Source organism: Oryctolagus cuniculus, chromosome X, assembly GCF_051225735.1.
Source record: "Oryctolagus cuniculus isolate XC-2025 breed Fujian yellow rabbit chromosome X, ASM5122573v1, whole genome shotgun sequence".
NCBI lineage: Eukaryota > Metazoa > Chordata > Mammalia > Lagomorpha > Leporidae > Oryctolagus > Oryctolagus cuniculus.
In genome coordinates, this window is record NC_142888.1 from 5,567,825 (window position 1) to 5,590,765 (window position 22,941).

General features: G+C 52.2%; 1 protein-coding gene across 9 annotated transcripts in view; it reads right to left on the reverse strand.

Moving 5' to 3' along the window:
• The window catches only part of SH3KBP1 (SH3 domain containing kinase binding protein 1), a 378,310-nt gene extending 357,327 nt beyond the window's left edge, over positions 1-20,983 (reverse strand). For 4 of the 9 annotated variants that reach the window (XM_070067166.2, XM_070067161.2, XM_070067163.2 and 1 more), the window contains exon 1: positions 20,550-20,865. In XM_070067166.2, coding sequence (XP_069923267.1) covers positions 20,550-20,553 — 4 coding nt within the window. In that variant the 5' untranslated portion in view covers positions 20,554-20,865. Of the gene's footprint in view, positions 1-9,527; positions 9,642-20,549 lie in introns of those variants that run through there. The other 5 variants (XM_070067164.2, XM_070067168.2, XM_089324878.1 and 2 more) reach the window with 5 other exon arrangements.
• Positions 20,984-22,941: the final 1,958 nt, after the last annotated feature.

Below are 22,941 nucleotides of genomic sequence, written 5' to 3' on the forward strand. Positions count from 1 at the left end.
TAGAAAAAAGTCATATTTCTAAATCCAGCTGTCTAAAGGAGTCCAACCTGTAATTACCACAAGGGCCCAGCGCCAATAACACCACCCTGAGCACTGCGGCCTCAACATCTGAATCAATGGGGGGAGTGATGCAGACATTCAGTCCATAGCACTCACACCTCAAAACCTCTCCCGCCACCCCCGACACAAAACAGAAGGCCAAAAGGGCTTCGGAAAGGCGAGTCCGCTTAGTTCACCTACTGTGTGCACGAAACCCAAGATATGGGTGTATCGCACAAGGGGTTCTGGCCGCAGCATGACAGTGTGGGCTTTTGCTATTCTTGTGTATCTGTGCACTATGTGCCCCTACTACATGACAGGATCTGAATGTAGACCATGTCATTTAATCCCAGCAATGCTAGCGGCTCCAGGAGCTCCCATGAGGAAACTTCGAGCAAAACAGGTTGGACACTCCCTTCACCAAAAGAATGGTTATGAACTCATCACTCCCGAAAGAGGATGTGGACTCAGAAATATAGTTTGTTTTTGCGTGTATTAAGGCATTTGAACCATGAGATTCACAAAGTACCAGAAAACAAAGTCCTGTCTTCAGCAAGTTCGCTAGCTCTGACAACCCAATATTCTTAAAACACACCCACAACCATGAGGCTGGCAAAAATGCAGTCATATGATACAGAAGAAACTGATAGTTATCTCCAGTAGCGTTATCTCCTTCCTCTTTTTAGAAATAGAACCCTTCCTTCCTCAGCAGCCCCCCCAGTGACAGACTAATGCCCCCGCCAAACATGACCAAGGCCCAATTCTCGGAACCTTGTGAAGATTCTGCCTGCCACGGCAAAAGGGGCTACAGATGGGATTAAGGCAAGAATGCGGAGATGGGGGAAAGCCCTGGGTGAGCCAGGTGGGCCCAGTGTAATCAAGGGTTCTTTAAATACTGGAAGAGGGAAGCAGACGAGCCAGAAAAGGCAACGTGATAGAGGAAGCAGAGGACAGTGACGCAATGAAGGGGCCATGGGCCAAGGCAGGCAGGCGGCCTCTAGAAGCTGAAAAGGCACTCAGCGCCGCCAAGCCACTGTGCACGTCTATAAACTAATGGATGTGTGTTCCAAGCCATGAAGCCTGTAGTAACTTGCCACGGCAAGAATAGGAAACCACGCCCCAGGTCTTGTTGAACACGTGACTGCCTAGCTGCAGAAGACATTTCCCCAGCCTTGCCTGCAGTGAAGGGCGAGTCTGTAGCTGAGTTCTTGCCATGGGTGTGGGTGGAAGTGACGTAAGCAGTTTCCAGGTCACATCCTTAACAAGGGGAAGCTGCTTGGCCTCCACTTCCTCCCATGAAACTAGAAGGTGGACTTGGGGCTGTGAACCAGCTGCAACCATGCCAACGAGAGGGACCCTGATGCCTGACAACCTTACAGAACAAAGCAACTGGCCCACCGTGAACAGTCCAGTGGTGAGCAGGCAGGAGCCTGGGAGGCAGAGACAGGTGTGCCCCTCGGGGTCTCTGTGACAGGAGTTCAGCCTCTGCCCCAGTGCATCTGGGATATCAAACATGGGCGGGAACAGGGAGCAACAGAAATGTTTACACTCTGGGAACACACATCTGGAAAATTCATTAGGCAGGCACTTCTCACGCTGAATATTCAGACACTCTCTCCTTACACCAAAGTGTTAGCATCTTCATTCATGAATTTGTTCGTTCATTCACTTGCTGGGAACATATGCTGGTATAACCACTTCGGAAATTCAGCAACTTAAAACCCTGCAAAACCACTCTTTGCTATACATATTTACTAGAATGGAAATAGGAGGCCATTTATAATAACAAAAAACTGGGAGCACCAGAAAAGTCCATCAGCAGGAGAAAGGACAAAGACACGGTGCCATATTCGGATGATGGAATACCACCAGGTTGGGACAGTAAGTAAACTGCCAAATTTGAGACGACAAGGAAGTCACGAGTCTCTGTTTAGCTTCAATCCCAATTTTTAAAACTGAAAACAAGCAAGATCAGACAATATGTTTTTAAGAGGCAGATACAGAAACGATAACATTTTTTCTTTAAAAATAATAAATATTGAAGCCAGCGTTATGGCAATAGCAGGTTAAGCCACTGCCTGAGACGCCAGCATCCCATATGGGTGCCAGTTCATGCCCCGGCTGCTCCACTTCCAATCCAGCTTCCTGCTGACAGCCTGGGAAAAGCAGCCGAAGATGGCCCAAGTGTCTGAGCCCTACCACCCATGTGGGAGACCTGGAAGAAGCTCCCAGCTTTGGCTTAGCCCAGCCCTGGCCACTGTGGCCATCTGAGAAGTGAACCAGAGGATGGAAGATTCTCTCTCTCTCTCTCTCTCTCTCCCTTCTCCCCCTTTCAAATAAATAAATCTTTATAAAAAATAAGAGAAAGATGATTTTTAAAAGACTTATGGATTCCTCTAGGAGAGGGAGACAGGGGATACAGATGGGGTGCACCATGTTTGAGGTCTTATAGCAAGGGCTGGAGTCACAGCTGTACATTTGGTAAGGATGCCCGATGCTGTGCACATGACAGCAAATATCATATCAGCTTTGAGAACTCTCTTAACACCCAGCACCACATAAAAAGGCCCCCGACAAAACTATGTGAGGCAAGGTTCACAGAGTGGTGGGCTGAAGAAAGAAAAGAGATGGAAGAACCAAGTGATCACAAAAGACTATACCTCAAAGCAAGTGTTGGCCCAGGGGCTGAAGTAGGCGCTTGAGACGCCCACATCCCATATCAGAGTGCCTGGTTTGAGTCCTGGCTCCTCCGCTTTCCTTTTTTGTTTTTTAAGATTTATTTATGAAAGAGTTACACAGAGAGAGGAGAGGCGCGCGATGGGGGGGGGGGGGGGGGGAGGTGTTCTATTTGCTGGTTCACTGCCCAACTGGCCGCAATGGCCAGAGCTATGCCGATCTGAAGTCAGGAGCATGGCGCTTCCTCCAGGTTCCCCACATGGGTGCAGGGGCCCAAGCACTTGGGCCATCCTCCACTGCTTTCCCAGGCCACAGCAGAGAGCTGGATCGGAAGTGGAGCAGCCAGGACTGAACCGGCACCGGCTTTACCCGCTATTCCACAGTGCCGGCCCCTCCTCTGCTTTCTGATTGAGCATTCCCGCTCAGGTGTATTTTGGGAGGCAGCAGATGATGGCTCAAGTACTTGGGCCCCTGCCATCCACGGGGGAGACCTGAACAGAGTTCCTGGCTCCTGGCTTTAGCCTGGCCCAGCCCTGGTTGTTGTGGGCATCTAGGAAGTGAACCAGCGGATGGAAGATTTTTCTCTGTCCTCTTCTTCATCTCTGCCTCTCTGCCCTTCAGATACAAAATGAAAAGAACTAAATAAAAACTGTAAAAAAAAAAAAGACTACAGAACAACAAGCAGTGTGTGCCCTGCAGCATAACCCGATGGTGACTGCATCTGCAAAGCACATCATACTGTCTCCTATTAGTGTTGATCTGAACCTTAATGAGTCAATTTATACTTAATTTGTGAATTCATTTCAGGTTTGTACTTGCAAATCCGCTAAAAGCAAAAGTACCTCATATCTAGTTAAATGCCTGTATTTTCCAAGTAGCATTATTACTTAAAAGTTTGAGGCAATTAAAAAAGAATGACACGCTGACACATGCTGCAATATGAATGAGCTTTGATGACAGTATGCTCAAAGAAATAAGCCAGTCACAAAAGGAGAAACAGTGCATGATTTCACCTATGGAAGGCACCCAGAGTCGTCAGATTCTCCGAGGCAGAAACAGAATGGTGGTTGCCAGGACTCGGCAGGGAGCGCAGCACGGGAGGAGGAAAAGGACCTGTAGCTGGACGGCGGTGCCGGTGCACACCAACGGTAATGCCGCTGCAACGCGCACTGAAAAGCGGCCACAGGGGGTGGCTGTTTGGCGCAGCAGTTAAGAAGCTGCTTGGAATGCCCATATCCCGCATAATGGTCTCTGGGTGTGGCTTCCAGCTCCACTGGCAACTACAGCTTCCTACTACTGGGGATCCTGGGAGGCACACACGATGGCTCAGCACTTGGGGCCCCTGCAACTTGAATTTCAGGCTCTTGGCTTCAGCCTGGCCCAGCCCTAACTACTGCAGGCATATGAAAAGTCAATCAGTGGATGGATGATTCATTCCTCCTCTCTCTCCCTCTCTCTAATATAAAAAATTAAATTAAAAATTGTAAATGCTTAAAATGGTAAATTTCATATTACATATATTTTAATCACAATAAAAATAAATTAAGTTAGTAGACATCAAAAAGTGTCAGGCAGAACAGTTTCTTGGGCAATGTCTCCCTTGCAAGGGGAACTTCAGCATTACTCACTGGAAACCTGTGCTCTATTTTGTCTCTCCCTAAACCGCCAGCGAGGAGCTTCAGAGCCAGCCCAGACACGGGTATAGCGCAGCAAGCGAGCTTCCAACACGTGATGCGTGTTCCTAAAATGAGTGCCTTTCTTTCCGCCTCAATAGAACTTGTTCACACACACACCCCTGGGTTTCTCCGCATATTCCACTGTGTGCTTCATGAAATGACCACATCACTGCCTGCTCTCAGTTAGGGAAACCAAAGTCAAGTAAAATGCTTCACTGAGTAAAACTTGAGACATCTGTGAATTACTCTGGTTATCAGATCTTACACTTAGCAGGCACTCAATAGACACTTGCAGAATTGAACTGAATTGGATCCCAATCAGCAGGATTGAATCAACTGTTTTGTTTGCCCTACAAATTTGATTCAGGTTATGTCCACAGTATGAACATGTAACAATGGGAGAAAGTCCATGATACACATAAGGGGTCTTCAAAAGATTCATGAAAAATGCAAATGAGAAAAAACTATGCCTGGTTTCAAATTTTGATTTGTATCAAAGTAAACTTCATTTTAAATTCTATTTTCATGAATTTTTTGAAGTCCCTTTGTATTAACTACCACTGCCTTCTATAGGGCATCATAAACATTCAACTAGGCTTTTTTGCCGAGTACGTGAGCTGACAGTAGGCAAGCCCCTGGTGGCTGAAGAGTAAACACACACAGTGTCCACTGAGGAAAGTGCTACTCCCTAAAGGCAAGGCTTCAAGACGCTTTGTTCAGCCTGCATCCTGGGGGTTTTGCCACCGGTACCTACTAATGCCTTTGAAACGATGAGGGGACTTCCAAAAGCTCATGAAAAAAAAATGGGGGACCAGTGCTGTGGCGCAGCGGGTTAAAGCCCTGTCCTGAAGCACCAGCATCCCATATGGGCACTGGTTCTAGTCCCAGCTGCTCCTCTTCCAATCCAGCTCTCTGCTATGGCCTGAGAAAGCAGTAGAAGATGGCCCAAGTCCTTGGGCCCCTGCACCCACGTGGGAAACCTGGAAGAAGCTCCTGGCTCCTGGCTTCGGATCGGCTCAGCTCCAGCCGTTGTGGCCATCCGGGGAGTGAACCAGCGGATGGAAGATCTCTCTCTCTTTACCTCTCTCTGTAACTCTATCTTTCAAATAAATAGAATAAATCTTAAAAAAAAAATGGAATGAAAAGGTAAGTTTATTTTGATGCAAAAAAAACTTGAAACACATGCATAGTTTCTTCATAACATGCATTTTTCTGTGAGCTTTCTGAAGGTGCTTTGTATAAACATATTGTTTAGGGAGTGTATGTGGACACAAAACCACAAGATTACTATGGCCATGACCTTTCCCTTGTCAGTACAGGACTTGGCCCCATATCTCAGCCAAATAGGAAGTCACTTCAGGACACACAGTTGTCCTTATGGTTCCGGGAAAGCAAATTCCTTTAAATGGCAGCCAGGTGGTGAGAGAAGGGGACATGAAGGAAGGAGGAAACAAGCAAACTCCCAAGGGCTTCACCTTCGCTGTGCGCCCCTCCCTCACACCAGAACTTGAGACCAGCGACTGTCAGCCAAAATGGTGCAATGGAATAGGGCCACACTGGCTGCTCAACACAAAAGGCCCCCATACAGTTCGCTTTAGAGGTGTGCAATGGGTTCGCTCTCTCTCTCTCTTTCTGTTACACCCCCCCCTCTCTTACACACACACACGCACGTGCACATGCAAAGCACATACAGAGGGAACGAGAAGCCACATGAACTAAACTTGAACTAAAACTGAAAGCACCACTCAGCTCTTTACTGAGACGCCCGCCTGGTCTGTCAGGTGAACTCTCTTCATTATTTCTCTTCAATAAACTCTGCTAGCATGCTTACCAGTTAAAACAAACAAACAAAAACAAAAACCCAGAAAGCAAGTACAAGGGGGCAAGCCCCTGCCAGTGTACACTAGACTTCTGTCCTCCTCTCTCATCACCCTGGGCCATTCCAGTCATCTGGGATCTGTGGAAACAATGAATGGATCTAAAACACCACACCCTACCTACAACTTGATTTCCTTACGGGACAGAGAAGAAATACTCGTATGTCTACCACACCCTTACTTTTTTTTTTTTAAGATTTATTTATTTATTTGAAAGTCAGAGTTACACAGAGAGAGAAGGAGACAGACACACACACACACACACACACACACAAAGAGAGAGAGAGAGGCCTTCCATCCACTGGTTCACTCCCCAATTGGCCACAATGGCCAGAGATGTGCCAATCCAAAGCCAGGAGCCAGGAGCTTCTTCCAGGTTTCCCACGTGGGTGCAGGGGCCCAAGGACTTGGACCATCTTCCACTGCTTTCCCAGGCCACGGCAGAGAGCGCGATCAGAAGTGGAGCAGCCGCAACTTGAACTCGCACCCATATGGGATGCTGACACTGCAGGCGGTGGCTTTACCCACTATGCCACAGCGCTGGAGCCCACCTTTACTTTTAAGATTATGGAAGCAGCCTAACCACACACATGGCAGAAATGGTTCCATAAAGCCAGAGGTGTGAACTCAAATATTCCCCTACAAAAATCTACCGGCTTTAGAGATAACCATGAAGTTGGAGGAGGGGGTGAGGGAAGCACATACAATTACACATGTTTGTTTACCTACATCCACAAGTTTACTATGGAAAGCCTACAAAGAAACATACTCAAACATACTGAGAGTGGTTGTATGAAGGTACTGTACGGCTGCTCAATTTCATTCTCTTGTTCCTGAAGGGACCGGGGCCTGCTGTGGGCTGGGGAGGGTCCCCTGGTGCCACTGCCCTCTGTCCCAGCCTCTTCCCGCCCTCTGGGACAGAGGAGCCCTGTCAACAGGGGCACAGGGTACAGATCCCTGCCCAGCAGCCTCCTCTTCCCCGGCGGCACCTCACAGGTCCTCGCGGTGTCCTCGCGCGGCCATCTTGGCCTTCAGCGGGCTGTGCACTGAGCAAAGCAGCAGGGAGGGGATGACAGCGGAAAATGTGAGACAGGGGCGGCGCTCCGTGAGAGGGGCTTAAAGGAAGAAATGGGGGGTGTGTGTGAGCTGAGGGAGGAGGGGCTGAGGACCAATGAGGGGTTCAGAGGGAGCAGCTGGGGCAGGGGAAGCAAAGAGGAGAGAGAGACAAAAAGGGAGGGAGGACTGGGGTGACAAGATACAGAAGAGGAACTAGAGGTGGAGGGGGATGGGGGATGGGGGCTGGGGGCGGGGAACAGAAGAGACTGGGGTAGTGCAGGGGGAGGTGTGGGGGGAAGAGGGGAAGAGGGAGAAGTGTGGAAGAGGAGGAGGTGGAGGAAGGGTGTGGGTCAATGAGAGAGGAGGGGTGGACAGCATGGCTTTGAGATGAGGGAGGGGCTGCTAGGGAGGGAAAACTTAGGGAGGGGGGAAGAGAAGTTGTGGGGAAGGGGTGGGAGGGAAGAGAGGGCGCAGGGCATGGGGGTGTAAGTGTGAGGGACAGAGGAGGGGAGAGGGTAAGAGGGAAGGATGGTGGGGGGAGTGTGGGACTGAGGATGGGGAAGGAGGTTGTGGGAGTGGGGGGTGGGGGGGCGGGGCAAGGGCAGGAAGGGGAGAAAAGGAAGGGGGAGAGAGGCAGACAGCCCGGCAACATTAGAGGGGGAGCCCCGGGCCTTCCCAGAGCCAGCGTCCCAGCCGCCAGGCCGGGCTGTTTGTCACAACGCCTTCATCTCTTCCTCTACTTCAAAAGCCACAGGTTCCCTAAAAGAGCTAGACACATCAAGCTGTACCCTTCCCTCACGGCATGCTGTCATCACAGAGCCCGAGGACCCTGAAGGTGGCACTTGACAGGCCACTGCCTCAGTGACCCAACTGAGGGTCTCCAAGGGCAAAAGTGACCCCTGTCTCGGAAGCAGAGAAGGAACCCCGGGGTGGCAGCAGCTCATAGCACTGCCCTCCACGAGGGACACCTCGGGGGCATTCCTGCTGGCAGCTTCCAAGCACCCCTAAACACGTGTACACAAAGGCTGCAACTGAGCACCGCCCTGCCCCTGGGTGTGGGCCCGGAGCCACCACCTGGGTATGGGGTCATGGGCCTGGAATCTCACGAAGGGGAAGTTGGGATGTGCCAACTGCGTGGCGTGTGCAGGCAAACAGCTGCATAGGAAGAAGACGGGGATAGGGCAAGGAGGCACGCTAGGCTCTGGCCCATCCCTGCCTCCAATCCCTCCCGTGGGCGCCCTTCGGTTGCCCTGGTGGACCCAAGATAAACAGCCCCTTTCCAGCTCGTGGGCACTGCTTGGCTTCCTTCTCCTGCAGACGAGAGTGTGAGAAGCCAGTTCCTAACGCAGCTAAGAACTGAGGCTTACACGGACAAAGTTTCTATCAGCCAAGGGCCCAGATCACGGAGACTCAGGATACACTGGAAGTCTCCCAGAGATCCCTTCCAGAACCACCTGTCCCTCCAGCACGGGGGGGGGGGGGGTGTCCCAGGCAGAGAGTTCCAGTACACGTCAGCAGGCACAGTCCAGCAGACAGAAGCTCCCCCATCGTCAACCAACGCCGGCGTGGAGAAGGGGAGAAGGGGAACGACAACTGGCTGCAGGCCTCCATACGAAATCTCTCCGAACAAAAACTGGACAAGCACCTGTGGGGAAGGGCCCTGCATGGCCAGGGCAGTGGGGGCCAGGAGGCTTTCTGAACTCTCTGTCACTGCTGAACTTAGAGTCACGTGGACAGATAACCTAGTCCCAAAATTCAACTTTCAAAACAAATTGAAAAATTCCTCAGGCTGGCAGCTATAGTTGCCTTGCCAAGCCAACAGCTTCCTGCTTTCAAATCCTGTCTTTAATTGGTGACACCCGCCCACCCCCCCCGTTCCCCCTCCTACCCACCCCAAAGCCAATTATTTTCCTTTCATTTGTTTTCTGACAGTCAAAGGTAACAATTAAGCCAAAAATCACCAGCAATTAACAGACACTTTGCCCAAGCTGCCTTAGGTAGCACCAATGAGCTCATGGACAGACTAATCTTTGGGTTGACACCTCTGTTCTCCCTCTTAACAGTTCACTGAGAACAGAGGGGCAGAGAGAAATCACTGGATATGTGGTTAAAAGCTGTCCCACTTAGCTCAGGTTGTGCAGGAGGTTTTGGGTTGCTGGTCTGTTCTAATGATCAAAATAGGAGAAAGGCAAAGCCCACTTACCAAGCGCTCCATGTCAAAGGAATTTCATGCAGAAGCTAGCACGTAAAACCATCAAGGAGCGGCAGCTTCCAGAGCAGTCCAGTGAGGAAAACAAGAGAGCCAAGGAGAAGCTGGCTAAGGGGAGGGGAGAACAAAGTAAGGGAGGCCTCTCCAGTCTTCATTCCAATCAAGGGTCGAGCCCCTCCACCTAGCTCCAGGCATGAAAATAAGAACCACTTGGAATAATTAGACAAGATGCTAAGCTAATTAAAGACTTTTCACACAGGGAGGTGGCATGTGATGGCTAAAACTGGTGCAGCCCCAGAGGAACAGACCTAGAACTTGGCCCCAAGTCTCCCAAGTCTAGAACAGTCCAGAAAAAAAACCACAAGAGCTGGTGTTTGCATACCAACTAGTAAGAAGGTGAAGTTTAAGGAGATAGCAATTTAAACTGTCTATACATACTGTACTTTGGCGCTTAGGGACTTGAATTTGTTATGCAAAATAAGTAATTAATGAGCTTTGAGCTATTTATGGTACTTAATCCAAGCCAGGAAGAAACAGAGATAGGAACTAGATCGCACTTTTTACCTCGTCATTCTGTCCCTGGCTTTGGGATAGACCCCCCCTATGGTGCCCCCACCCCTTCTCTGGCCACTAGAAGGGAGTAAGTGAGAGCCTTTTCGGGGCTTTTCTTGCCAACTGAATGCAGTTCAGCTATGACAACTATCACAGGATTTTTCTTCTCAGTGCTTTTTCTTTATAAGGTTAAATACAAACAAGTTTATCGCTGAGCTAAGATCCACAAGCTGCAATTTTCTTTAAGTATCTTCTAATGAAAATTACAGAATGGACCATAAGATATCTCCCTATAAAATAACAACCAAGTTGAAAACCAAGTGCTCATAATCAATCAGGTTGCCAGTGTACCTTTGCCAGCAGAGCAACGTAAGGGACAAACATGAACCGCCATCAATCCTGTGTGTGAATTCAAGAAATCTGTTTGGCATTGCAGTATTGTCTCCCACGATTCAGTCTTTTTAAAATGAAATTTAGTTAAAAGGCAGAGTTACACAGAGTGGGGGAGAGACAGAGAGAGAAAGAGATCTTCTCTTTCCTCAACAGCAGCAGCAGCTGGGCCAGGCTGAAGCCAGGAGCCACGAACTCCATCCTGGTCTCCCAGGTGGCTAAGCAGAGGCCCAAATACTTGAGTCAGCATCTGCTGCCTACCCAAGCGCATTAGCAGGGAGCTGGATTGGAAGCAGAGCTGCCCCACAACACGGGCCTCTCAAACATTCTTAATGAGTTTCAGTCATTGCCAAGGAAGTCACCCAAGCAACTAACTCTGGGATGTTCTGGGATGTAAGAGGAAATGCAAAATTCCCCCACAGGGCAGAAGGTGTTTGAAGAGGGAAAGCAAAAACGAAGGGGCTCCCAAAGGAAACACGGACGAAAAACATCTTTGAAAAACAGCAAAGCCACTCTCCCTCCTTTCCTATAGCCCTTTGTACACTCTATTGGGACTCCTGTGCTTCCCCAGTGTTGTCCAAATAACCTGGCATGTCCAAGACCCCCCAGGAGACAGGGACCCTTATCTTCAGGTTAGAGACTTACCAGGGAGGGGTGATAAGAATAGTCTGAGGGGCCGGCGCCGTGGCGCAATGCATTAATCCTCTGCCTGCGTTGTTGGCATCCCATGTGGGTGCCAGTTCTAGTCCCCACTGCTCCACTTCTGATCCAGCTTTCTGTTGTGGCCTGGGAGGGCAGTGGAAGATGGCCCAAGTCCTTGGGCCCCTGCGCCCATGTGGGAGACCGGGAGGGGGCGCCTGGCTCCTGGCTTCGGATCGGCCCAGCTCGGGCCCTTGCGGCCATTTGGAGAGTGAGTCAGCAGAGGGAAGATCTTTCTCTCTCTCCCTCTCACTGTCTGTAACTCCAACTCTCAAAGTTAAAAAAAAAAAAAAAAAGAATGGTTTGGACCTAGAAAGTGCTGATGGCTGCAAACCATTATGAATATACTCAGTATCACTGACTTGTACACTTAAAAATGGCTAAAATGGAAAATTATATATATACTTAATGTATAAATGGCTAAAATGGAAAATTTTACATATGTATATACTTCATACATAATTTTTAAAAGTATTAATGTAATCTATCAAAGTCATTGACTTGCACACTTTAAATGGGCGTACTGTATGGTATGTAAATTGTAGCTCAAATCAGTTGCTAAAAAATCTTCCTAGGAAAAGAGCCTGTGGCACCAGCCTCACGGGGGAGCGGGAACTTGGCTCCCAAGCACCTTCACAGGTTGGGCAGGGCTGGTTTTCCACACAAAAAGGCGGTCACTCTGCCTCTCAGAGTCTGTGTCACCTCTGAGGGCATGGGCCATGGCTGCCAAAGACCCTTCCCTCACTCGATTCCAGAGACCGACATGTGAGTGGCAGAAGGATCCAGACAGAAATACATCCCCCTAGAAGGCAAAACATTAGGGGAGGCGAGCAATGCGAGAAGCAAGTTTGAACAAGGTTAGGCCTCAAAGGCCTCACCTTTCCCCACGTGAACGACTCGGGTCCTGGCACAAAGAGAAGGGACAGTTGTGTAAAGACACTTTAGATGCAACCGAACAGTGAAAGAGTCCTGCTCTCCAGTGACTGCTACGTTCATTCATAAAATGAAGACTGTGGCTACAGAAGGAAACCTCGTGCTCCAGATAAAGTCAGACAGTGCAGGAAGGAGACGGGGCTTCAGCCAAGTGAGCTAACTCACAAGCCCCCGAGGAGCCCTCGGAGCAGGCCTCTCAGCCCCCGCGGGGCTGACATTCGGGGCCAGGTTACTGCTGTGGGCGCGGTCCTGTGTACTGCCGGGTATTTAGCAGTGTCCCCAGCCTCTGCCCACTACGTGCCAACAGACTGAGCCACCGGGACAAGCCCAAAAGGCCTTCAGACATCATCAAAGGCCTTCCTGGGAGAAGAACTGCCCCTGACTGAGACCAGCGCGGGGGAGAATTTTCTGTCTTGAAGCTTGCAGTTGTCTGTGGAGCCCCTGGGACTAAGGGCCACCACGAGCTGCTGGCAAACAGAGCTGCTAAGCACACTCTGCCCAGGCCAGGGGGCCTTAGGAAACCGCACACACACTCCGGGCAGCCCATGGCCTCACAGAATCACAAGTAGTAAGTGCACTTGGGTGAAAGGGTCAGTGAGTAAACTCATTTGTTTACATGCACCACCCCGACTTAGCTTCGAGACTTCTTTCTCCCCTAATTAAAGCCCTCCCTTTCCTGCGCATTTCTCTCACTGAATAAAACACTTAAAAATTAAAAAAAAAAAAAAAACCATATGGCACCCACTGTTCGCCAGGAAAAAGGTCAGGCCAATGGAGTCGAGGCGATCCGGTCAGAGGTGCACATACTTCATACGAGACGAACTGGTGCTGGGACAGCAACCTTTGGAGCAGGCTTCAAAAGATGACATCTCTATCCTAATCCAGGAACCTATGACGACGTCCCCTTATGTAGCAAAAGGGACTTGGCAGGTGTGATCAAGCTTAGGCTCCGCAGGAGAGGAGGGTTGTCCAGGTTCTCCAGGTGGGACCAATACAACACAACAGGCACCAGCGTCAGGGTTAGCCAGAAGGAAATGTGAGGACGGATGCAGAGGCCGCAGCGATGCGGTCGTGAGCCAAGGAAGCCCAAGCAGATTCTAGAAGCAGGACAAGGAGAGGAGGTGGATGCCTCTAGAAGGGACACGGCCCTGCTGACATCTTGACACCAATGCAGTAAAGCCCACTTTGAACTTGTGACCTCCACAACTGGACAAAGACACATCTGTGTTGTTTGCAGCCCTTGGCTTTGCAGGGAGCTCTTACAGCCGCAATGCAGACAGAAGACGATGGCACCTGTCCCCCTTAGAGAGAGGCGGGGGTCGCAGGCTCAGAGGCCTGCACGAGCGAAGGTTTTGCTAAGGCATTCAGACTGTGCAGCATTTGCAGAAAGCCACACAGTGGTAATTCCAGAAATATCTGGGGCTTGACTGCAGGTTGAAAGGGGCTGAGAGAGGGGGAAAAGCAGCAGCAAGGCAAACGGCAGAGCAACCACGGAAGCAGCAGCCAAGATGGTGACACCCTCAGCAAACTTGGCCGTCACAGAAGCAGGACAGCCTTCGTGCAGGAGGACCCTGCGCTGAGTGTGCCACACACCCCGTTCGAGGTGTCTGAGGCATGTGCAGGGGAAGTGAGTCGGGAGGTTACGAAGGAAAATCAGCTCAACCAATGGCAATTTCAGGCTTTGCATGTGCTGGGCACAGGGACACAACAATCACACGACTGAAGTCCCCTCTCTCGCTGCATGGATAGGGCCTCAGCTCAAGACAGAGACCAAGACTGCGGCCAGATCCTCAGAGGGGCCACGGGAGTCAGCCAAGTGGTAGAGATCACTCAGGGCACACTTTAAATATCAAGAGGACCAGGAATACCAGTGTCCCAGAGGCAGACAGAGGGAGAACTAGCAACGGAGAGAGGAGCAGTAGCAGAAATTGGAAGTAAATAGGGTGGCCGAGAAGCCAAGAAAAGCCCACAGTCTGCACAGTCTCAAAGCCACAGCTACGTCAAAGACGCCTGTCTGAGATGGGTGACCGCAGCAGGAACAGTGCCAGAGGCCAGCAGTCCCAGCAAGTGTAAGTGGAGAGGAAAGAGAAGAGGATAAATAAGGGCAAGGTCTAACTTCCAGGTAGCATCCCAGTCCTCTTTCTGTTGCAATAACAAAATACCTGAGACACGGTAATTCCTAAAGAATACAAGTTTAGGGCCGGTGCTGTGGTGCAGCAGGTTAACGCCTTGGCCTGAGGCGCGGCATCCCATATGGGCGCCGGTTCTGGTCCTGGCTGCTCCTCTTCTGATCCAGCTCTCTGCTGTGGCCTGGGATAGCCATGGAGGATGGCCCAAGTCCTTGGGCCCCTGCACCCACGTGGGAGACCCAGAAGAAGCTCCTGGCTCCTGGCTCCTGGCTTCGGATCGGCGCAGCTCCGTCTGTTGTGGCCAGTTGGGGAGTGAACCAGCAGATGGAAGACCTCTCTCTCTCTGCTGCTCCTCTCACTGTGTGTAATTCTGATTTTCAAATAAATAAATCTTAAAAAAAAAAATACAAGTTTACTTGGCTCATGGTTCTGGGGTCTGGAGAGTCCAAGAACATAGTGCTGGCATCCAGTGAGGGCTTCTTATTGCATCGCAACAGGCTGGAAGGCACTGCATGGGGAGCCAGCAAGCATGCAAGCCTGGCTCTCTCTTGCTCTTCTCAGAAAGCCACTGACTAATGTCATTGTGGGGCCCCCTGCTCACGACCTCATATTATACTAATAAGCTCCCAAAGACCTGGGGTTAAGTTTCCCACACATGAGCTTTGGGGAGGACTCATTCAAACCACAGCAGGTGCCTTTATTAAGAAACTTCTAAAATCTAAATTTAAAACCAAAAATGCAATCTTTCCAAGGAGACACTTGGTAACCCAGAAGAAACTAGGGAAAGACCTGTCCACTACGGGGCAGTGTATAGACACAATGATGAATCCCTCCCACCAGATGGCCACACCCTAATGCCTAGAACCTGCTGACATGTAGGTTCCCTGGCAAAGGGGCACTGATTGCAAATGGGCTAACCTCGAGACGCAGAGCTTATCCTGAATGATCCCCGGCGGCCCAATATCATCACAAGAGTCCTTCTATGCAGAAGGGTGGGGCGGAGAAGTCAGCGTCAGGGTGCTGTGATGCGACAGAGACCTCGCCAGCCATTGCTGGCCTTCAAGGCTGAGGAAGAGGCCACAGCAATGCGAGCAGCCTTGGGAGCCAGGCGAGCCGAGGAAAGGGATTCTCTCCTGGAGCCCCCAGGAGGAATGCAGCCGTGTCAATACCTTCATTTTTAGCCCAGTGACAGATAATACACATGCACCAAGTTTGTGATAGTCTGTTAGAGCAGCAATCAGAAATGAATATGAGTACCAGGTCAAAAATCATGAAAATATCAGAAATCCTAGAAACGCTAACAACATATTTTCAAAGTCCTTTCTTTTTAGGGGCCGCACTGTGGTGCAGCAGATTAAGATTGAGTCCTGGCTGCTCCACTTCCAATCCAGCTCCCTGCTAATGCACCTGGGCAAGCAGCACAAGATGGCCCAAGTCCTTGGGCCTCTGCACCCACGTGGGAGACCAGGAAGAAGCTCCTGGCTCCTGGCTTCAGCCTGGCCCACCCTGGCCATTGTGGCCATTTGCAGAGTGAACCAGTGGTTGGAAGATTTTTCTATATATCTCTCCTTCTCTGCAACTTTACCTTTCAAATAAGTAAATAAATCTTTTTCGTTAAAGTCCTTTCTAAAGAAGATGGAGAGAAAAGGATGGTGACAAGGGCTGCAGTTAGGTAAAGGTCCAGGTTACTAACAGGGAGCCGGGCTGATTCATGTCACCAAGGCCCAGGTGTTGGAGGTGTGGCTTGAAATAGATTCAAGAAAGAAGCAACACTGGAGCGTCTGAACTCCATGGGGGGTTTGTTTAGAACTAGGCAGGTACTTTGCTCCTCCTCTAAGGTCCTGTGTCACTGCTGACAGCATCCTGGTTCGTGCTCTGAATGCCTCGTGCACGTGTGCACCCCCGGTTCTCACCTGTAAAGGAAGGACCTTACAGCAGAACCACACCACGGAGGGCTCATTAATATGCAGATTGCTGCCCCCCCCCACAGCTCCTGACTGAGGAGCTCTGCTGGGAGGGGCTGGAGAACGCGTATCCCTAAAGGACCACGTTGTGCATCACTGTATCAGAGGCAGGCTCTCCTTCTCTAACTCCGTAAGGGTTCAAGGACTGACTACCTTCTGCCTGACTTCTTGGCTCTCAGCAGCTTGCTCCGTGGTACTCTGTACCTCACCTCCTGGTGGAGCATTTTAGTTGTCGTTTTGTGTATTGTTGAACAACAGTCAGAAACTAGGACTGACTCACATTAAGGAAGTTGCCCCAGAATATACCTAGAAAGCCATTCTCATCTCCACCACCTTCTGCTCCCTGCCCCCTCTCATCACTTAATTCAGAGAAAGAGAAAAGCAGCCCCGCCCCCCAGGAGCTGGCCGGGCACTCACAGCTGGGCCTGGGTGCCCCGTTGAACAGAAACAACTGCCCAGGGTGTCCACATCAGGAGCGGCCAGCCTGTGCCCAGGATGGCACAACACACAAACAAGACCTCTCCGTAATCCTGGCTGATCGTGGGCAAAGCATGAACCTTGTCCAAACCACTTAAGTGGCCACACCTGCCCCAGTCCTGGCTGGCGCGAGTGACAGTCGCTTCTTTACCAGCCGTGGCTTCAGCCTGCCTGGAGAGAGCATCTGTCAACACCCCCAAGCGCAGACTCATCCCCGGCCTCCCATCACGAGCATCGCCCAGTTTCCATAAACGCTCCCCAGCACTCCCCACCTAGGGGCAAAGCCTCCAGGTCAGCCTCACTCCCACGGTATCGCTGAGAGGCCCCTCGGTTACCAAGGTGTGCATTTTGCCTGACACAAGGAGAAGCAAAGCGGGCTCGTTCTATCTGGGTGTGCTCCTGGGGGTGGGTGGCTGGAGGGCAGTGCTGGCTCATACTCAACCCTCAGATCTGTGCAAGCACAACCTCCTCAAAGGCGCCGTCCTTCCCACACCCGCCTAAGTCAGATTTCCTTCGCTACTCTTAAAAAAAAAAAAAAAACAGACTTATTTTACTTATTTGAAAGGCAGAGTTACAGAGAAAGACAGGGAGAGAGCTTCCATCTGCTGGGTCACTCCCCAAATGGTCACAACTGCCAGGGCAGGGCCAGGCCAAAGCCAGGAGCTTCCTCCAGGTCTCCCACATGGGTGGCAGGGGTCCAAGCACTTGGGCCATCTTCTGCTACTTTCCCAGGCGCATTAGCAGGGAGCTGGATGGGAAGCGGAGCAGCCAGGAGTCAAACCAGTGCCCATATGGGATGCTGGCATTGCAGGCGATAGCTTAACCTGCTGTGCCACAGCACTGGCCCCCTTCTCTACTCTTCTTTCACAAGCTCCGTCCAGGCCTTTAGTTACATGCCAGTGTGCCAGGAGCACTACATTCAGGTGGCCCTCCACCAGCCCGGGAAGCCCACGCTGGCAGGCCTATGTGTGCTGGGCACCTGTTCCTATTACAGTGCCTGGCAGAAAGCAGAGGGTCAATAAACACTGGGTGAATGGGTAAATGGACAAATGCTGACCACTGTATGGGACACACTTTAAAACAATGACAAACACAAGAGTCGATGAGAGAATGTCAGTAATGCAAAAAGAACTGAAGGGGTAAGAGAAGCAACCACCAGGATCTGGGCAGCCAGGACAACAGGGGAGTTTTGCTCATGCCGAGATGGACATGAGGGGTAAAGGTCACGCACAGTGAAATGGGAGCCTTTTCTTCCTTTACCAACTCAAGACTTGTTTGTGGAAGCCAACAGGTTACATTCATTTTACCTCTGGTCGGGCACAAAGCATTCTACCACCCATCCATTTCGTTGCTAAAAACCATCCCAACTTTGGTGTTACTCAGGAATTCTTTAAGCAGACGTCATTTGCTAGGCTTGCAAATCCCTCACTACTCAGATTCGGGTCATCTGTGCACTTGTAATTATAAGAGGCTTTCCCCGTGTCTGGTACCATAGGCATCTCCCAGCAAGTTCACAGGACGCGTTCTGGTGGGCTTTCCTAAAATGCCACTTAAACCAGCCCACTTCAGTTCAGGGTTAGAGATTTGATACTTTTCAGTTTTTGTTCAAATCAAAGATTATATGACACAGTTTTATTGTGTTATTCCGTCAGCAGAAAAACCATTACCAGGCCAGGTAAGAATATAAATGTATCAAATTGATACACTGGATAAACCTGAAAACAGAGCAGAGAGAAAGGAGGCATGCCTCTATGTGTGCACATAGAACCCTGGTGCTGTCGGGAGACACAGAAGCACCTGTTAAATACCTGTACTATTCACAAAGAATGCTAAAGATGCCCACAGAAAGAGCAGCTGATATTCGGCCACAAACACCCTCAATCTCACCCTGAACAACACAGTGAAGCAGACATTCATTTTAATCTTATCACCTCTAGGTATTAACTCCTGAAATTCACAAAAATCAGTTTCTGCCTCCCCACCCCCCCCCACTACCACTGGTTACAATAAAAATGATTAAGCCCCAAAGACAATGAACCATAGACGTACTCTCTAATTTTCTTAGGTGACTCTGAAAATGCAAATAGTTCAGGCCTGTATGATAAACAGGTCTGTTTCTCATCCAGCAGGGACTCAATGCCCCCCTCGCACTGAGCTATATAAAGCAGAATTCAGCACGCACCCTTCTTCCCACCTTCTGGCCATGGGAGAAGACATTTGCATCAAACCTCCTCTCTGTGTCCCACCCTCTCAGTGACCCACCCAACATAAGAGGTGAGTAAACAGCAATCTTGGTCACCCCCGGGGAAATCAATCCATGCCAAAAATGACCTGCGTGCTTTCAAAAAGTACCTTTGTCAAGGAACGGTACCACTTCACCAGGGGCCAAAGCAACACAAGGGCTGGAGAACTTGCTTTGTCTTCCACCAAGTAGGAGGTGTTGGTGGCCCTCACTCATTCAGTAAGTATTTGGGGCCTGCTCAGTGCCAGGCACCAAAGAAAACAGTGCCGAGCAAAACGGTGCAGCGCAGCACTGTCCCTGTGGTCAGTGAGTGTACAGGCGGGGGAGGAAAATGTTAACCATGTTAGACTGCTAGGGAAAAAGGAGAAGCTGCCAGATGAGACAGGGCAGAGGAACAAACTTAGACTGCGGGTGGCACGGAGATGAGAGGAGGGCACAGTGGAAAAAGTGACATTGAAGGCGAGAGGCCATCAGATCACCAGCACTCCGGAAAACCATTTTGACAAATGACCACCAACGAGACTTCAACTTTGCCTGTCAACAGCTGACGGGGTTAAGCCTCCCCTTTTGCAGGCTTCTGTCTTCCTGAGCATCCTCTGACCACTCGCCTACCACTGACTTTCCTACTACTGTAACTGAACCCACAAAGGTCTCACTTTATTGGGATCTGTTATAATCTGCAGCCTTCCTATGCTTGGCCTAGAAACACCCGAAAATAATCTGCAGGGGGCATGACAAACGGTACACCAAACATGTAACAGCCCAGCTGATCACAAGTCCTCCACCCAATAGAGTGTCGGATCCTCTGGTCAGATGGGTGCTGGTTCCAGTACTCCGGAGTCCACAGCAAGTGGGAACCCAGGGGGGCCTACGTTTAGCTGCCTACTTGGAAGTGATGTTTCCCCAGGGAATCAAGGACTGGCCCACCATTTCCAGTTCCCGGATCCTGCAGACTTAGAGGAGGGGGCGGGAAGTGGCCTTTGAGCATCCCGGAGCTGAGAGCTGGCCAGGCTGAAGGAAAGCAGGCAGAGACGGGGTCAGGGCAGGAGGAAAGGGGTCCCCAAAGGAGCAGCGCCAGGCGGGATACTGGGGCGTTTCCCGCCCCACCCCCCCTCCAATCCCCGTCAGCCCCCAGCAAAAGAGACCCAGCCGCCACCCCCACCCCGCGACACCGGAGCCCCAGAGGTTCCGGCTCCCCACCCCACCCCCTGCAGGGCCAGGCGGGCACCGGGAGCCCCGCGCAGGGCCGGAGCCCACTAGGTCTGGGTACCTGCGTCCGCAACGCAGAGGAGGACGCGCTTGGATGAGAAAATGGCCAAGACAAAACTCTCCCCGCCCACCCGAAAAGCCAACCACACCCCCTGCATCCCTAAGCCCGAGCCGCCCGGGAGCTGCCCCCGCGATCCTCCGCCCAGGGCCCCGCGGGCTCCTGTCGGCGCGCGCACGGGCTCGTCAGGGACACGGGCGCAAGTGGGAGAGAGTGGGAGTGCGCTAGTCAGGCGAGGGCACCCACCGCGGCGTCACCCGCCCGGGCCCTGTCCCCGGGGCGCCCTCCCTGGCTCCACGGTCCCGGGATGGGCGCGCCGCCCCCGATCGAGGTGGGCGCCCGGCGCAGGCAGCCCCTACTCACCCATTGGCGTCGAACCGGGCCGGGCCGCCGAGGCAGCGTGAAAGTTGGCGGAGGCGAGCGTGGGGATCGGGGCGCCGGGGTCGGGGCGCAGAGATCGGAGCGCGAGGGTCGGGACGCGGCGGCGGCTGGGCCGGCTTCTTCCTCGGTGGCGGCAGTGGCGGCGGTGGCGGCGGCGGTGGCGGCGGCTCAGCGCCGCCCGCTGCTGCCTCTGCTGCTGTTGCCGCTGCTGCCCCGGGGCGACTCCTGCTGCTGCTGCTGCTGCATCGCGGCCCGCTGCGCCCGGCTGCGCCGGGTTTCCTGCTCCCCGCGAGTGGAAATTGCGAAAAAAAAAAAAAAAAAAAGCGCCGCCCAGCCCAGCGCCCGGCAGCCGCGGCCGCGCCGCCCGCTCTCCCCTCCTCCTCTCGTCACCGCTGCCGCGATGCTCTCCTGCGGCTCCGCCTGCCCAGGACGCGCGGCCGGGGGCGGGGCGGGGCCGCAGTGGGGCGGGGCCGCAGTGGGGCGGGGCGCGAGCCGCGCCGGGGCTGGCGCCGGGGGCGTCCCTGCGGCTGAGGCTCCGGAGGGACCCGGCTCCGCGCGGTCGCCCCCTTACCCGCGGCGGTTCGGCTCACGCCCCGGGAAATGCCGCGAGACTCCTCGAGACCGGAGGAGACTGGGGGTCCGTGGGGGAGGGGGCGTCGGAGTTGAGGGGCACGTGGAAAAGCCGTAGGGGCCGGCCCGGGAGGGGCTGCGAGAGCTCGAGGACGGGCTGGGGGAGGGGAACCTTGGACCCGTGAGGGGCGGAACACCTGCTGAGAGCGTTCGCAGGTTCCTGGCAATCCCGGCTAAGGCCTCACAGTGAGAGGGATGGAGAAAGGGCCCCTTGGTGCAGCGTGGGAACCGCGGCCGGCCGGGTGCGAGTTCCGCACGTAGGAGGCGGAGGCCGCACGCGGGGCAAGACTAGAGGAGGACGCGGCGGGACCCTCGCAAAGACCTTCCTGACCCCGCACCTGGGCCAGGTGGCCTTCGTTGGCTTAATAATGTTACCAGCCCTGACACAAGGGCTGCCGCCCACCAACTCCCCCCGCCCCCCCCACACACACACAGGCGTCCATGTGCCATGCTGACGCCCAGGCCTGGACAGCTGGCCCTCGAGCGGGCGCTAAAATGAAAACGGAATGCGTGGGAATACCTGGGCAACTCAGAAGCTCCAGTCCCCACCACATCTTGCGCCATCGATCCACTGCCTGGCTGCCGCCACATTCATAGACTGGCCACTGTTTCCTTTTCGCTTTCCACCATCTGGTGGTGGGAAGAGATAGTGAAATAGACGGGAGGCTTCCAGTCAAAGACAATCGAGAAAGAGCAATGGCCCCTAAAAATGGAGGAGGCTGAGGGTTAATGAACCCAAATGTGACGAATAAAAGCTGACCCTACCAGATAAGGGGCTGTCCCCGCACCTCACCTATGATGATCATAGGCAGCTCTTGTAAACTGGCCACATTCTTGGATTTCTGTAGAAAGATGTTTTGAAAACTTTCGTTAGCTTTTTTTTTTTTTAAGATTTTTATTTATTTGAGAGGCAGAGTTAGAGAGGTAGAGAGAGAGAGAGAGAGGTCTTCCATCCGCTGGTTCACTCCTCAGATGGCCGCAAGACCAGGACTGTGCCAGGCCAAAGCCAGGAGCCAGGAGCTGCTTCCAGGTCTCCCAGGTGCGTACAGAAGCCCAAGCACTTGGGCCATCTTCCACTGCTTTCCCAGGCCATAGCAGAGAGCTGGATCAGAACTGGAGCAGCCGGAACTCCAATTGGTGCCCGTATGGGATGCCAGTGCCACAGGCAGAGGCTTAACCTACTATGCCACAGCACCGGCCCCTTTCGTTAGCTTTGGGGAAAAAAAAAAAAACACTCAAAGTTAAGATCTTACCAACAAAAGATCATCATCTTTAAATACCGTTCATGTGTGTCGGAGCAATCTAAACAAGAGGCTAATAGAGAGACAGGAGGCCTGTCCACACAGCTGCGGGAATAGGGTAGCATCAAAATCAGGCTCAGGAAGGGCCTAAAGAACATATCTGAACTGCTGGGGTCCGTGCTGTGGTGCAGAGGGCTAAGTCGTGGCCTGCAGCACCGGCATGAGCGCTCCGCTTCCCATCCAGCTGCCTGCTGAGGCTCCTGGGAAAGCAGGGGAGGATGGCCCAAGCTCTGACCCAGCTCCCCGCTAATGCACGCCCTGGGAAGCGGCTGTGACGGCTCAGGTACCTGGGCCGCTGCCACCACCTTGGAGACATGCAGTGAACCCCACTCCCAGGTTCAGCCGCTAACCCCTGCGGGCATGTGAGCAGTGAGCCAGCGGATGAGAGCTCACTATTTGCCTCGCTCTTGGTCTCTTTGCCTCTCAAATAAATACATATATAT